Genomic DNA, 15,504 nt, shown 5'->3' with positions numbered 1-15,504 from the left:
TAGGGGTTGTCGGGTCCATTCCGAAAACTGCATGTCGGAATGGACCCGACTCTTATTGAATATACCCCTGTGCGTAACTGAGTCTGTATTTGGAGCAGAACAGAACTTGAAAAAGCTGTGGCTGCTTCGTTGTAGCACTTCGTGTACAGATTGAGGCACCCACAGATACAGTACATAAGTGGCATATCAAATGAATTAGCAGTCTCCTCGGGCATTCTAGATGCATTATTGGCATAAAGACACCCAACGCTTGAAAATTATCATGCGACCAGGTGTCCCAAAAGGGGCTGTTTGGCGTGACTACAGCAGAGATGTATGAGGGCACAGCTGTATGTTGAGTTACAAAAATTATAAAATCCAAACCCATTTGTTCAGACTTTATAATTGCCATTTATAAGTTGTAAAACAAAGGGCAGTCCTAGAGGATTTTATATCTTGCACCTACCTTTTGTTAATTGTATTACTGTTACAGGATATGCTCGTACTAAATCACAAAATAAATTGAGGGAGTCTAGATAATAACTAATAATAATAAATTATTATTATAATAGTAATAATATTATAACTGTTTTGTGCTAATATTTGTGCATGTTGTGTTCCCGTAGGCCATATACACACATCCTCTCCGTTCCCGTAGCAGAGTCAATGGCAACTTACAGTGGGCAGACTGCGTATCAATCATTGCAGCCATCTCCACCATACACAGTGTACCCCCAGGCTTCACAAACCTACGGTCTACCTCCCTTTGGTAAGTGTCTAGCTGCCCAAGTCTTATTTCCATGGATGTTACATGCAAGCTTACATAGAGTAGGGCTTTGCTAGAAGATGAGCATACTTGGGAAAAGTCATCAAAGTGTTAATGGCAGTGTGACGGTCCGGTTATGTGACCTTTTTCTGAAAATGTGAATTTGCTGTTATCATGCAAATAAACTTGTTAAGGGTGGGAATACCATACTGTTTTATCTGATATCCAAGCTATTTTCTTTTGTGACTAACGGCAGATGTGGGGAGAGATGTGTGCTGAGCGACCTGCTAGATGGAGCCTCAGATTGAGCCTAGCACCAGCGACAGCGATGCGCGGGGCCGCTCATCGCTATCGCTGTGAGGGGTACACACGGACAGATCATGCTTAAAATCTAAGCAATCTAGTCAGATTGCTTAGATTATCGCTCCGTGAGTACCCCCCTTTACAGTAGCTGCTCAACAAAGGATACCCTGCAGTGATCACACTACACAACCTTCAGGCTGTTGTACAACACCCCAGAGAAACTAGATTTCCAGTTTATGTTTAACATAGAGCACAGTTCTTTTAATATAATAGGAGTTTTGCAGATTTAAAAAGCTACTCCTTTACAAACTCAGTTGACATGTTTTGCTATTGATTTTAGTTGCTTTATTATATATACATAGCTACTTCCTTTGAACCATGGTGTTTAACCATTATGACTTCATTTATTTCCACGCTCAGGTGCTTTATGGCCAGGTATCAAGTCTGAAAGTGGCTTAATCCAGACCTCAAGCCCCCCTACAGTCTTGACCTGTTCCGCAGGAGTCACCAGCAGCCAATCCACCCCTGTACTATATTCATATCCTGTGCAAGGTAAAATCTAGTACTGTCTGAAGATGTAAGAAAGCTCAGCATAATAATTTAGTCCGATTTTATTGAAGATTTCCACAGGGATTATTATAAAGGTAATAGATTCAATGTGTAATAATCTTGCAAAAGTGGAGACCATTCTAGAGCTACCTATCTCCTGTTTATTAAGAAGATATAATGATATTGGATACATGCAGTGCAGCTTCTAGTGTTCATTTTACTATAAAGATCTTTAGAGTGTTGTCACCAATGACTGTGTTCATACTTGCAGCTACCGCTACAAATGCAAATGTAATTTCCAGCACATCGCCAGTTGGGAATATCACAGTTCCGACACCTACCAGCATCTCAAGCCAGGTAATTTAACCAACAATCTACCACAATGTGTTCCTCTCTAGGCATCCAGCTGTACCTCTCTGTGCTTCTTCTTCATCCGCTAAGGGACACTGGAGCTTAAGACACTGGGGCATAGACGGGTGGATGAGTGGAGCCAGCACATTAAATTTACAAGTCTGACTAGCTCCTTCCCTCAATGCCCTATCAGCCTCAGTTTCAGAAATGGGCCTAAAACAGAGATTGTAGAGAGTGAGCCAGTCACTTTGGGCCCTTCTCATCCTTTTGGGGGTTTTTTTGTGCAAGAAATCATTGGGGACAGGCAGATTGCAAGTTGCTGCGCTCTGCCTGCGCCGTGGGAGCCGACGGGGGGGACCTGTCACCACCACCACTACTTACTGAGGCTTGTGTCCGGGACTTGGCCATCGGACATCAGTCTCATGTGGACCTGCCACAGCTTACTGCGGCTTGTGTCTGGGTCCCCCAGCCCACCGTGCAAGCAGTCAGCATGGCAGCAGTGAGTAGCCCCACCACCCTTGCTAGCAAGGGGTGGGGAGGGTATGTGGTCTGCTTGTAGACACTAGCCCAGCACATTATAGTGAGGATGATGAAGCTGGCTAAAAGTCGTGCTGTGCACCGTTCCCAGGGACAATGGTAGATATGACAACACTGATAGCCAGCTTTTTATAACCTATGTTCCTGCTACTGAACAAAACCTGTACATTTAAAATTGGCAGGTATCGGGGAAAGGGGTGGGGGCGGAGCTTTGCGGCAGCAAAACCAGTCACACACCGCCGCTGAAGCAGGGTGTACTGGGCAGGCCACAACTGTCATCTAGGTTTCCCATTGGCCCAGCTCTCTTGAGCTCCAGTCCTTGCCGTCCCTCTCCTCTGGCACGCTCAGACACGCAAGCAGCACCATCTTCCTCCAGTGTGCACCACTTGATGCTCCCCAGGCCTCCACAGCTCCGGAGTATAGATTCATAAACCAGCACACAGATCTGCAGCATAAGGGCATTGAGTGCACTGTGGGGGTTTGCTGGATTTTTGGATAAGTGGACATTGTGGGAATGTGTGTGATGCTCCCACTGCTATGTTTTCACTGTGTGCATTTCTGTAGTATGTGCAATGCACAGGGATATCCCCAGCCAGTCTGCTGTGTGACTTCTTCTACCTGTGTTAATATGGCAGGCAAGAGTGCAGCCTCTAAGGCTTATCAGAAAGCATTTGCTTCCACAAAGTGTGACTCCTGTGAGTCTGGGGGTTCAGCCCCGGTTGAGGCTCCATCTGGTCGCAAAGCTAAAGCGAGAGGTGTTGCAGCAGGCGATTGGCAAGCTTCTGGACTCTGAGGTGTTAATGTAGGTCCCAGTGCATAAAGGCACGCAGGGATTTTACTCAAATGTGTTTGTGGTTCCGAAGCTGTATGGTTCAGTTCCAGGCTATTTTGAATCGCAAATCATTAAATCTTTATTTTAATTTTCTACCGGTTCAAGATAAAATCCATACACTCAGTGATTGCATGTCTGGAGGCTACGGAATTCCTGGTGTCCTTTGCACATGAGGGATGCTTACCTGCACAATCCAATCTGGGAACCTCATCAGGTGTTCCTCTACTTTGCTATCAAGAAGTCTCGGTTTCGGGTTCTGCCTTTTAGAACGTTGTTTGGCAGGGTTTTCACCAAGGTGCTGGCAGTTGTGATTGCTAATCTCTGGTGCCTGGGTGTGACTACTGTCTCTTACGTGGACGACCTCCTTATCAAGGTTCAGTAGGGGGATAAACTTTTTGAGCAGGTGTCCCTTACACACAAAATTCTCATCCAACTTGGCTGGATGATCAACTTTTAGAAGTCCAACCTGGTTCTGTCTCAATGTCTCCAGTATGTGGGGATGACACTGAACAGTTCCCTACAGCGAGTGTTCCAGTGGATAAACTCTGCAATTCTAGAACTGGTCCATTTGGTTCTCAAGCCAATGAAGATGTCTGTTTACCTTTGCATTCACCTTCTGGGCAAGTTGGTGGCCTCTTTTGAGGCCATATAATTCAGACTGTTCCATTCACGACCATTCCAGTTGGATTTACTGTCTCAGTGAACAGGTTTGCATCGTTAAATGCACCATTTGGTGTGTCTATCTCCCTGGCCAGCATACTCTGGTTTTGGTAGCTTCATATAGACCATCTCTTGCTGGATTGCTGTTTTGGCACCTGGAACTGGGTTCTCCTGACTATGAACGCCAGTCTCCGGGGCTGGGGTGCAGTGGTATTGGACAGCCAATTTTAAGGCCACTGGTCGCGATAGGAGTGTTCTGAAGCTCAGAGCTGTCTACAATGCAATACTGTCAGTATCTCCTCTTCTGAACGGACTGCCCATTCGTGTGCAGTCTGATAAAACTATGGCATACATCAGTTGGCAAGGGGAAACGCAAATTCGAATGGCCATGTGCGAATCCAGGTGCATCCCACAGTAGGCAGAAAAACATGCCATACAACAAAAGTATGAAAAATCACCATGCACAACCAGACAAAGCAGCCGGAATAGAGTTACACTTGTGGGGCAATCCTCATACCCCTGAAAAAAAACCCACAAAAGATAAGTGGTCCCTTCATCGGCACTAAGAATATATTTCTTGCACTCACAGCGCTGCTGCCGGACTGCCAGCTCCTCCAAGAGATACTCCACGGCCAGACACTGGTACAGGGGTGTAGTTAATGGGGAGAGCCAGCTGTGGGACCCTTGTATTAGGCTACTCACACACTCTACACTAAATTGCCTCTCTCCTAGCAGTTCAATTGTTATTATCGTGCTGTGCGCTGGTTCCTCCTCTCTGAGTCTCTCCACACATACTGGGCTGGGAAGGCTTTCTTATACATGTGTCTCTGTGTATGTGTGTCAGTGTAAATGTCCTCTGTCAGCATGGTGAAAAAAATTGTGTGTGCTGTTTGTCACACCAGGTTTTCCCACTCTCCTGCGGATTTTCTCATGTGTGAAGAATACAGTCAACCCTCACAAACTAGTTGGGCTTCTGGGGGTGAATTGCAGGAGCCTCCTTTGCTCGGTTCAATTAAAACTATGATGGCTGACATGTCAATTGAATTTACTACTGCTAGCAGGAAAGGCAGCAGTTACAACAGTCTGTCTGCTGTGACAAAAGATAGGGCAGACAGCAGATGTGTTTCTCCTCTCTGTAATCCTTTACCCCAAAAAAGGGGGTTACCTGATATCCTCTTGGAATCCGAGGAGGAGGTACCAGAGGTAGAAGAGGGCGAGGAGCCGGAATCAAATACTAAGTTAGATGATTCCTCTACTGCACAGGGGTTGGAATCCCTTATAATTGCGATATGAGATGTCTTAAATATTCCTGGTGATGAATCTGATGTGCAACAATCCTTTTTCTCTGCACAGAAAAAGGTATAGGTCACATTTCCTGACTCAAAGGAGCTGGATGACCTTTTCAGGGAACCATGGGTTACTCCTGCTAAGAAATTCCAAGTGTCAAAAAAATGGATGGACGCTTTTCCATTTGCTCAGGAAGGGCGTAAGGTGTGGGAAACTCCCTGGGCGGTGGATGCCTCAGTGTCATGCCTGTCTAAAAAGTTAGTTCTGCCGGTTCCAGGGGCCACAGCCTTAAAGGAACCTGCAGATAGGAAAATAGAAGCAACCTTAAAATCTATTTATGTTGCAGCGGGGGCATCCCAAAGGCCTGTTATTGCGGGGGTTTGGGTGACACGCCATACACACTTGGGCTGGTAACATTCAGGAGGGCCTCACAGGGGATAAGTCCCTGGCCGTTGGTGTTGCTGGTTCAGCATATTCTTGATTCTTCCCACTTCTTCCGAGATATCATCAAAGAAATCTGTGTTATTAATGCCCGTACCTCTACCATAACGGTCTCTGCATGAAGAGCATTGTGGTTACGCCAGTGGGTGGCAGACGCAGAGTCTAAAAAGAGCGTGGAAGCCTTACCCTTCACAGGTGATTGGCTGTTTGGAGGTGAGTTAGACAATTGGATTTCGAAAGGGACCATTGGAAAGTCCACCTACCTACCCTCTGCTGTTCCGCCAGCTAGACGCTCTTACACTGGACCTTCTCTGCAGTCCTTTTGGACAGCGCGCTTTAAGGGTAAATCCAGAGGTGCCTCAAATGCAGCACGAGGTTCCAGAGGCAAGTCACGTAAGCCTGCTACCACAGGATCTCAGGACCAGAGCATCAGCTCTGGCTCCTCAAAACCCTCAGCATGACTGTGTCCCTCTGCTCCAGGGGGATCTCTGGGTGGGAGCTCGTCTGAGATTCTTCAGCTCCATTTGGAACAGTTCCTGCCAGGCAGCCTGTGTGAAAGACCTGATCTCCCAGGGCTACAAACTGGAGTTCGACAATTCTCCGCCTCACAGGTTTTTCAAATCAGGTTTACGGGCTTTAGAAACCATGTGACTTATACTACGGGAGGCCATTCAAAAGTTAGTCCAGACCCAGGTCATTGTTCATGTACCACTTCAGCAATGGGGCGAAGGATACTATTCCAGCCTTTTTGTCGTACCAAAACCGGACTGTTCAGTAAGGCTCATTTTGAACCTCAAATCGTTAAACCCATATCTGTGGGTTTTCCAGTTCAAAATGAAGTCACTGAGAGCAGTGATCGCAGGTCTGGAGGAGGGGGGAGTTCTTGGTCTCTCTGGACATAAAGGACGCCTACCTCCATGTCTCAATATGGCCGCCTCATCAGGCCTACCTCAGGTTTGCTCTGATAAAGAAACACTATCAATCCCAGGCGCTGCCCTTCGGCCTTTCCACGGCACCAAGGGTTTTCACCAAGGTATTGGCGGAAATTATGTTACAACTCAGGATTCAGGGGGTGAGCATTGTCCCCTACCAGGACGATCTGCTTATAAAAGCAAGGTCAAAAGAACTGCTGCTGAACAGCATCTGCCGCACGACATACCTGTTGTCGCGCCACGGTTGGATTCTGAACTTTCAGAAATCCCACCTGGAATCAACCCAACACCTCCAGTTCCTCGGGATGATCCTAGACACGGTGGCTCAAAAAGTCTTCCTTCCTGCAGACAAGGCAAATGCGCTTCAGGAGTTGGTTCGAGCGGTTCTACAGCCACGCAGGGTTTCGGTACATCTTTGCACCTGTCTGTTGGGAAAGATGGTGACCTCCTTCAAGGCCATTCGATTTGGCTGATTCTATGCAAGCACTTTCCAGCTGGATCTCCTGAAGAAGTGGCCGGGTTCGCATCTGCAGATGCACCAGGTCATTCGCCTGTCACCACAGGCCAGGATTTCTCTCCTGTGGTGTCTGCAGCCCTCCAACCTATTGGTGTGGCGGAGCTTCGGGATCCAGGATTGGATTCTTGTGACCACGGAACACCAGCTTTCGGGGCTGGGGTGCTATTACCCAGTGGGCACAGTTCCAGGGCAGGTGGTCAAGCCTAGGGGCCTGCCTTCCGATAAACCTACTGGAACTCAGAGCGATATACAATGCTCTGCTGCAGGGGGCTCATCTGCTCCACGGTCAAGCCATTTAGGATCAGTTAGACAATGCCACAGCAGTGGCATACGTCATTCGACAAGGAGGAACGAATAGCAGGGCCTGCATGCGGGAGGTATCCAAGATAATTCTCTAGGTCGAAAGGCATGCGAAAGCGGTGTCGGCCATTTTCATTCTGGGAGTGGACAACTGGGAGGCGGACTTCCTCGGTCGTCACGACGTCCACCCAGGATAGTGGGGTCTCCATCTGCAGGTGTTTTGGATGATAACGGATCTGTGGGGACATCCGCAGATCAATCTGAATGCCACTCGACTCAACAACAAGCTTCCGTGCTATTGTGCCAGGATAAGGGACCCTCTGGCAGCGGCAGTGGACGCGCTGACAACACCGTGGGCTTACCGGCTGGTGTACCTGTTTCCTCCGATTCCGTTGCTCCCCAGAATTCTAAAGAGAATCAGAAGAGAGGGAGTACAGGCAATTCTCATAGCCCCAGACTGGCCTCGAAAGGGTTTGGTACGCGGTTCTTCTGGCCATGGCCATAGAAGACCCCTGGGCCCTTCCACTACGGGAGGATCTTCTTCAGCAAGGGCTGTTCGTCTACCTGGACTTGCGGTGGCTTCGTTTGACGGCATGGCGGTTGAGTGGAACATTCTAGCTAAGAAGAGTATTCCGGATAAGGTCATTACCACCATGGTTCAAGCCAGGAAGGCTGTCACGTCGAAGCATTACCACCATATCTGGAAACGATACATCTCCTGGTGTGAGAGCCGAAGGTATCCGGTTGAGGTTTTCAACCTGGGGTGCTTTTTGCGCTTCCTACAGGCTGGTGTGGATATGGGCCTCAGGTTGGGCTCCATAAAAGTCCAGATCTCAGCCTTGTCCATCTACTTCCAGAAGAAATTGGCTGCTTTGCCTAACGTTCAGACGTTTCTCCAGGGTGTCCTTTGCATACAGTCTCCCTTTGTCCCGCCCACGGCTATTTGGGATCTCAACGTGGTTCTGAAATTTCATCAGTCCTCTTGGTTTGAGGCTCTAGTGTCTGTTGAGGACAAATACCTTACGTGGAAGACGGTTATGCTCTTGGCCTTTGCTTCCGCTAGGCGTGTTTCGGAACTGGGTGCTTTGTCCTGCAGGAGTCCCTACCTGGTCTTTCGTGTGGACAGAGCTGAGCTCAGGACTCGTCAGCAGTTCCTGCCAAAGGTGGTTTCTGCGTTCCACCTAAATCAGCCTATTGTGGTTCCGGCGGCTACAGCCACTTCCTCTCTCCATGAGTCTTTGGTTGTGGTGCGAGCCCTGAGGATTTACGTCAAGAGGACTTCTGCTGTCCGGAAATCGGATTCCTTATTTATCCTGTATGATGCTCACAAGACAGGTCTTCCTGCTTCCAAGCAGTCCATTGCCCGTTGGATTAAGCTTACTATTCAACAGGCCTATGCTTCGGCGGCCTTACCTGTTCCTAAGTCTGTCAAGGCCCACTCTACCAGTTCTGTGGGTGCTTCCTGGGCGGCTGCCCATGTTGTCTTGGCCTTGCAACTGTGTCAGGCCGCTACCTGGTCAGGGACAAACACGTTTGTCAAGTTCTACAGGTTTGATACCCTGGCTGCGGAGGATGTCCAATTTGGACATACGGTGTTGCAGGCGTCTCAGCATGTTCCCACTCGTTCTGGGAGCTTTGGGACGTCCCCATCGTAATAAGTGTCCCCAGTATCCCTTATGGATGTTATATAAGAGTATTTTAATTACCTACCGGTAAATCCTTTTCTCATAGTCGATAAGGGATACTGGGCGCTCGCCTCTGTGCTTCAACTTTTTCCTGCAAGTTATTGTTCTTGTGTGAAGTTATCGTCAGCTGTTGCTGTTTCTATTTTCACTAGCGGTTGCTAGTTTGATGTTTTGCTGTGTGCTGGTTTGTTAATCTCACCACTCGTGTATTATGTTTCCTCCTCAAGTATGTCCATCTCCAACGGGGGCACAGTTTTCCTAGACTGAGCTGTGAGGGAGGGCATAGAGGGGAGGAGCCAGGACACCTTGTTGAAGAAATTTAAAGTACACCAGCTCCTTTGGACCCCATCTATACCCCCAACGTATTAAGTGTCCCCAGCATCCCTTATGGACTAAGAGAAAAGGATTTACCGATAGGTAATTAAAATTCTCTTTTTACTAAGTTGCCATCCGGAAAGCGTTTTAGATCAATGAAGGAACACACAACTCGCACAATTTACGTGACAGCTTCTTTCCAGCTGCTGTGCGCATGTTAAACACTTATGGGGAATAATTTGTTACCCCTCATGTGTGTTATTGTGTGCTTTTTATACCTGTGTCCTAGTCTATACTACTGCTTTGGTGTGTTCGTGCAAATTGAATTTTGTTGTCAAATTTGTTTGATGACCGTAAACTCGTATCATATCGACATGCCTTGGCAAACTCCGCCGTGTTCATACCAGGTGTGAAGAATTGGGAGAGACTCTCTGTTGCCAGGATCGCCATCCTGGGCTACTGCTCCATGATGTGGAAGACAGTGACAGTTCCTACCATGTGGTATACCTGTTTCCAACTTTTTTCTTTTCTGCCTTGGGTGCTTAAGTGCGAGTCCACCAATCATCCTGGTGGCTTCGGATTGACCTCATCTGGTATGGTACTTGGACCTTCAGCTACGTTTCACAGATAACACATGGCAGTTGCTTCTATGGACAGATCTTCAGCAGGGTAAATTTGTGTACCTCTACTTACAGCAACTGCGTTTAATGGCATGGCTGAGGCCAACCTCATAAGATGCACGGGTATTCGATAAGCAGTTATCCAAACCATGTTTTGAGCTCGGAAGCAGGGGATGTCTGCCCACTACCATCATATTTGGAAATCTTACATTGAGTGGTATGATGGGCGTGGTTTCCACACTACTACTTTCCAGCTTTCCCACTTGTTGCTCTTTCTTCAAGTGGGGCTGGACGCAGGGCTTTGTTTGGGGTTACTAAAGGTACAGGTGTCTGCATTGTCCAACTTCTTTCAGCACCACTTGGCCCTGCTTCCAGAACTACAGACCTACCTTCAGGGAGTCCTTTGAGTCCAGCCGCCTTTTGTTCCTCTTTCAGCTCAATGGGATCTCAACCTCGTGTTGATCTTTCTCCAGTCTACTGTGTTTGAGCCTGTGGAGGAGGTGGACCTAAAGTTTCTGTCCTGGAAGACTGTGCTCCTGCTTGCTTTGGCTTCAGCTCAGAGGGTGTCCGTGCTGGGGGCATTATCCTATAGCACTCCTCACTTTATCTTCCATAACGATAGAATAGAACCTCGCACGATGTCAGCTTTCTTGCCAAAGGTCGTTTTCGCCTTCCACATTAACTAGCCGATTGTGATCCCAGTTTTGTTGGATGACGCTGCGTCTTCCCACTCTTTGGATGTGGTTCGGGTTGCACATATTGGATGCCTTGTTTGTGCTTTATGACGCTACAAAGCATTGTGGCCTGCTTCCTGTCCAGATGGATCTGTCTGGCTATTCGTCGGGCTTACATTGCTTATATGTTGGCCTCTGCCTGTTTCCATCTCGGCGCACTCTACTCGCTTGGTGGGAGCTTTCTAGGCTACACGCAAGGGTGCTGCTGCATCACAGCTGTGCCATGTGTCCACATGGTCCACAGTCCACTCTTTTTTTGTTCAGTTTTACCGCCTTTTCGTCCTCGAATTCTGGTTTTAGCCACAGGGTTCTACAGGTTTCTTAGCACTCTCCCACCTGTGGAGGAAGCTTTGGGTACTTACTGATAAATCCATTTATCCGATTCCATAGGGGACACTGGACGCACGCCCTACGTTACATTACCTGCCATTGTTTTGTTTTAGTTGTGAGACTGCATGTGGTGGTTTGCAGTGTGTTTTGGTCCATCGAATGTTTTTTCCATATGGGTTCCTCCTTCTTTGTTTTCTCTCTGTTGTTTTGCTCCTCGTCTCCACTCGGGCTCAGTTTCTCCAATTGTGGTTAATGGGGCATAGAGGGTGAGGAGCCAGAAACACTTCTAAATTTAAAGTAGTGGCTCCACTCATCCACCCATCTATACCCCAGTGACTTAAGCTCCAGTGTCCCCTATGGAATCTGAGAAATGGATTTATCAGTAAGTACCAAAATCCTGTTATTGGCTTTCCAGTCTCACATGGTCATGTAATATGAGCTGTATGCTGAGGCATACTTATCAGTATTGATGGGATGCTCTGTAAACTATAAGACAGATCAATTGATTTGACACCTATTGAAGACTAATGCAGCAGTGACATATGGTGATTGATATGTTGTTTCAGGGTGATATCTGACAAGCAATTGTAATGTTTGCTTTTAAGATGAGGGCATTGATACATTGTAATGAATGGAAACTCAGAACCAAGTATTTTAAAGTGTGTAACTTCTGCTTAGTATTCTTTCACTACTCTGCTTTAGTGATTAAGTGCTTCACTTTAAACACACTGGGGTAGATGAATAAAGCACTGGAGAAGTGAGCCAATGGAAAATTTGCCCATGGCAACCGATCAGCTGCTACTTATAATATTATAGAATACACTTGATAAAGGTTGCTTTAAAGTTGATTGGTTTCCATGGGCAACTTCTTCACTGGTCCAGTTTTCTTTTTTTCGCCGCTTCATACATCTTCTCCAGAGTTTTTAAACCCTTGTGAGATTCTCCTTAGTGCAATGATGACAGCCTTGTTCCAACTGTTTCCTTAAATTTTTATTTCATGTCAGCTAGGCAAAAATATATTACATTTCTGCTGCGGGGTACACTTGGCTCCACAAGGAACAACATCGGGTGTAGAGTAGGATCTTGATCCGAGGCACCAACAGGCTCAAAGCTTTGTTCCCAAGATGCATACCGCCGCCTCCTCTATAACCCCGCCTCTGTGCCCAGGAGCTCAGTTTTGTAGTTGGTGCCTTACAGTAAGCAAGCAGTCAACAGGAAAGCTGCTCCTGCAGCGCTAAAGAAAAGCTATTTCAGAAGAAAAGAAATCTGAAGACTTCAAGGGCTGCAGCATGTCTGGATGTCAGTCATATATCCCCTGCTGCAGCTCCATCACTCTCCTAGTGGCTCTGTATACTCCCGCGACCTGGTTGCCGGGAAATTAAAGCGGAGGCTGCGGTGTTCTTCTAGTCAGTCACACACTCGCCGCTGTCGTCCCGGATCGCGTGGCAGCATACAGTGGGAGGTAAGGGGGTCTCTTTGGCCTGCTGTAATCGCGATCCGGTGCGGCCCGCGGGAGGCGGGCTGCGCTCGCTGGCGTGGACACTGTAAGGGGCAGGGGCTCCACTAGCGACCAGGGCACAGGTCGGTTTTCTTCATAAAACCGTTTGTTTGATAGCCCGCAGCGTCTGGTGGGGAAGCCAGCACGGGGGATAAGGCCTGACCTGTAGTTCTCCTGAGTTGTCCTCCAAAGAGCGGTCTTTGGATGTGGTACAGGCTCTCCGTATCTATGTGAAGAAAACTGCCTCCATTAGGAAGTCTGATTCTCTCTTTGTGCTGTTTGGATTTCACAAACGTGACTGGCCTGCTAACAAGCAAACCTTGGCAAGATGGATTAGAATGATGATTGCACATGCTTATGTACAGGCTAGTATTCCAGCTCCTGCTACCATCAAAGCCCATTCTACTTAATCTGTTGGACCTTCTTGGGCGGCCTGCCGTGGTGCGACCCTTGAACAATTGTACAAAGCGGCTACGTGGTCCTCCGTGAACGCGTTCATAAGGTTCTATGCCTTCGATACTTCCGCCTCCCAGGATGCTTCCTTTGGACGCTGGGTTCTTGTGCCCGCTACAGTGCGTCCACTCCCATAAGGAGCTGCTTTAGGACATCCCCAATGTTATTCCTTGTGGAGCCCAGTGTACCCCGCAGCAGAAAACAAGATTTATGGTAAGAACTTACCGTTGTTAAATGTCTTTCTGCGAGGTACACTGGGCTCCAGAAGGCGCCCACCCTGACACACTTTGCTTCTTTGGGTTGGTATGGCATTAGCCGCTGACACCATCTCCTGTTGCGAGTGTGTGGTGTGTTTGGCTTCTAACGATTGTCGTCTCTGTTACTTGCTACTGCATTGGACTGGTTAACGAAAATTGAGCTCCTGTGCACGGAGGCAGGGTTATAGAGAAGGCGGTTCTATGCATCTTGGGAACAGTCAAAGCTTTGAGCCTGTTGGTACCTCGGATCAAGATCCTACTCTACACCCAATATTATTCCTTGTGGAGCCTAGTGTACCTTGCAGAAAGAGTTTTTACAACCGTAAATTCTTACCATAAATCTCATTTTTTAATGTAGTAATATGTGTATATTTAACTCTCACTTGTAGACAGACACTGACTGTTTTACACAAGTCCCCTAGCCCGACCATTCTCCACTTTTCTTTCTTGCTTCTCTGTGTTGGATCCAGATCCAATCTGCTGATCAGCTTTTACATTAGGGCTGTGGCAGTAACTGAGTCCAAAGATGTGGCTAACAAAGTGATTCCCAAATGTAGTCCTCAAGGCACCCCAATGGTCCAGGTTTTAAATGTATCCATGCTTGGCCACAGGTGATTTAATTAGTACCTCAGTCAATTTGATTTAACCATCTGTGTTGAGTCATGGATATACGTAAATCCTGGACTGTTGGGGTGCCTTGAGGACCGCGTTTGGGAACCTCTGGGCTAACATAAACTTCCAGTGGTGCGACTCCCTGTTTTTTATAGAACATGTTGCATTCTTGGGCTTTGTAGCTGCTCCAGCCATGAAATGAGTGCTGAGGAAGGACTCTGTCCCGCACATCCTACACACAAATACAGATATTAATGGCATGCTTTAAATGTCAGAAGGCTTGTGTAGCCTAAAAGATACCACCTAGGTAACCCTAGTCTCCTGTACTGAATGAGTGAGTGGGTGGAGTTTAATGTTTTACCAGCTATTTGTTTTTCTCATGTATCTGAGATATTACTAATGTCTTCTGCATTTCCCATCCAAGGAGTATCCCACATATACCATTCTTGGACAGAGTCAGTACCAGCAGTGTTACTCTAACCAAAACTTCACAAGTGCAACATCCGTCTGCACCGAGAGTAATATGGCAACACCAGATTTCCAGGAGAGCAAAACAGACTCTATATCCCCAGCACAGACAGCCCAAAGACCAGCGACTGGTGGGTACATCTGTGTGTTTACTATTGTGCCTGGGGGAGTGATGCATGTGCTGAATAAGGTCCAGGTCACTGTTTCACAGAATGTGATGATACATTCAGTGTTGACTATGTCTTCAGACCAATATAATGTGGATGCAGAGTATCAGTATTGATTAGCTGTAGGTACTCCTGTTAACCTTAATTGTACTCCATGACAGGTGATACGGCTACTGTCCAACCCATGGTGAGAGCAATGAGCAGCAAAGAGACTGAAGAGCAGAGTAAGAAGAGTGTTCAGGTGAAGAATAGGGGGAAGGGTAAGAAGGCAGATGCCTCCTCACCACAGCACAGTGATTTGGAGGTGGGTGATGCTTACTGTAGCCTGACACTTGCATTTCCTTATTGCTGAAATGCAGATGAATGTTGTTGGCAAGTTCTTGTTAAGTAGATTCTTAAATTATTATTGGCTACAGAAGACAGTCATGTTATGCACAATCCATATCCTGTAGGAAATAGTTGTATGTGCTCATATGTAATATGCTTTTTGTCTTAGTGTTAACATTGCTAATATATAAAAAATATTTCATAAGAGTTAATTGTACAGTGTTTATTTCACTTATTTTCTGTATTAAACAGAGAGTAAAGCACTACTGTGTGGTGACCTGTATCGGTGACCTCTAACGATTGAAGGCACATGCATATAGCACACAGACTGAGCTACAATCTAATCACTTACCATTTGTTTGGAAGCCCTCGAGTGCTAGGAGACATATCTATGACATACGGCAGGCACTAGGAAGGAGGCAGACCGTCCAGACTGACAGACACACACACAAACAAACGCACATCAACCATTTGCATTTACACATGTCATGAATATTTCAGATTTACTCAGATGTGTCTTAAACTACACATACACATAAAAAAATAATAATAATAATAATAAATAAATATATATATATATATAT

At 46.9% G+C, this 15,504-nt stretch overlaps 1 protein-coding gene across 2 annotated transcripts in view; it reads left to right on the top strand.

Moving 5' to 3' along the window:
• Positions 1–15,504, top strand: part of EYA3 (EYA transcriptional coactivator and phosphatase 3) — a 229,895-nt gene that overhangs the window by 129,415 nt on the left and 84,976 nt on the right. For both annotated transcript variants that reach the window (XM_063954572.1, XM_063954571.1), the window contains 5 exons: positions 606–748; positions 1,469–1,600; positions 1,869–1,954; positions 14,383–14,557; positions 14,755–14,897. In XM_063954572.1, the coding sequence (XP_063810642.1) occupies positions 606–748; positions 1,469–1,600; positions 1,869–1,954; positions 14,383–14,557; positions 14,755–14,897 (679 nt within the window). The remainder of the gene's footprint in view (positions 1–605; positions 749–1,468; positions 1,601–1,868; positions 1,955–14,382; positions 14,558–14,754; positions 14,898–15,504) is intronic.

The sequence above is a fragment of the Pseudophryne corroboree genome, chromosome 2 (assembly GCF_028390025.1).
Source record: "Pseudophryne corroboree isolate aPseCor3 chromosome 2, aPseCor3.hap2, whole genome shotgun sequence".
NCBI classification, from domain to species: Eukaryota; Metazoa; Chordata; class Amphibia; order Anura; family Myobatrachidae; genus Pseudophryne; species Pseudophryne corroboree.
Note: the sequence above shows the minus strand (reverse complement) of the source record. Positions and strands in the feature narration are given on the sequence as shown.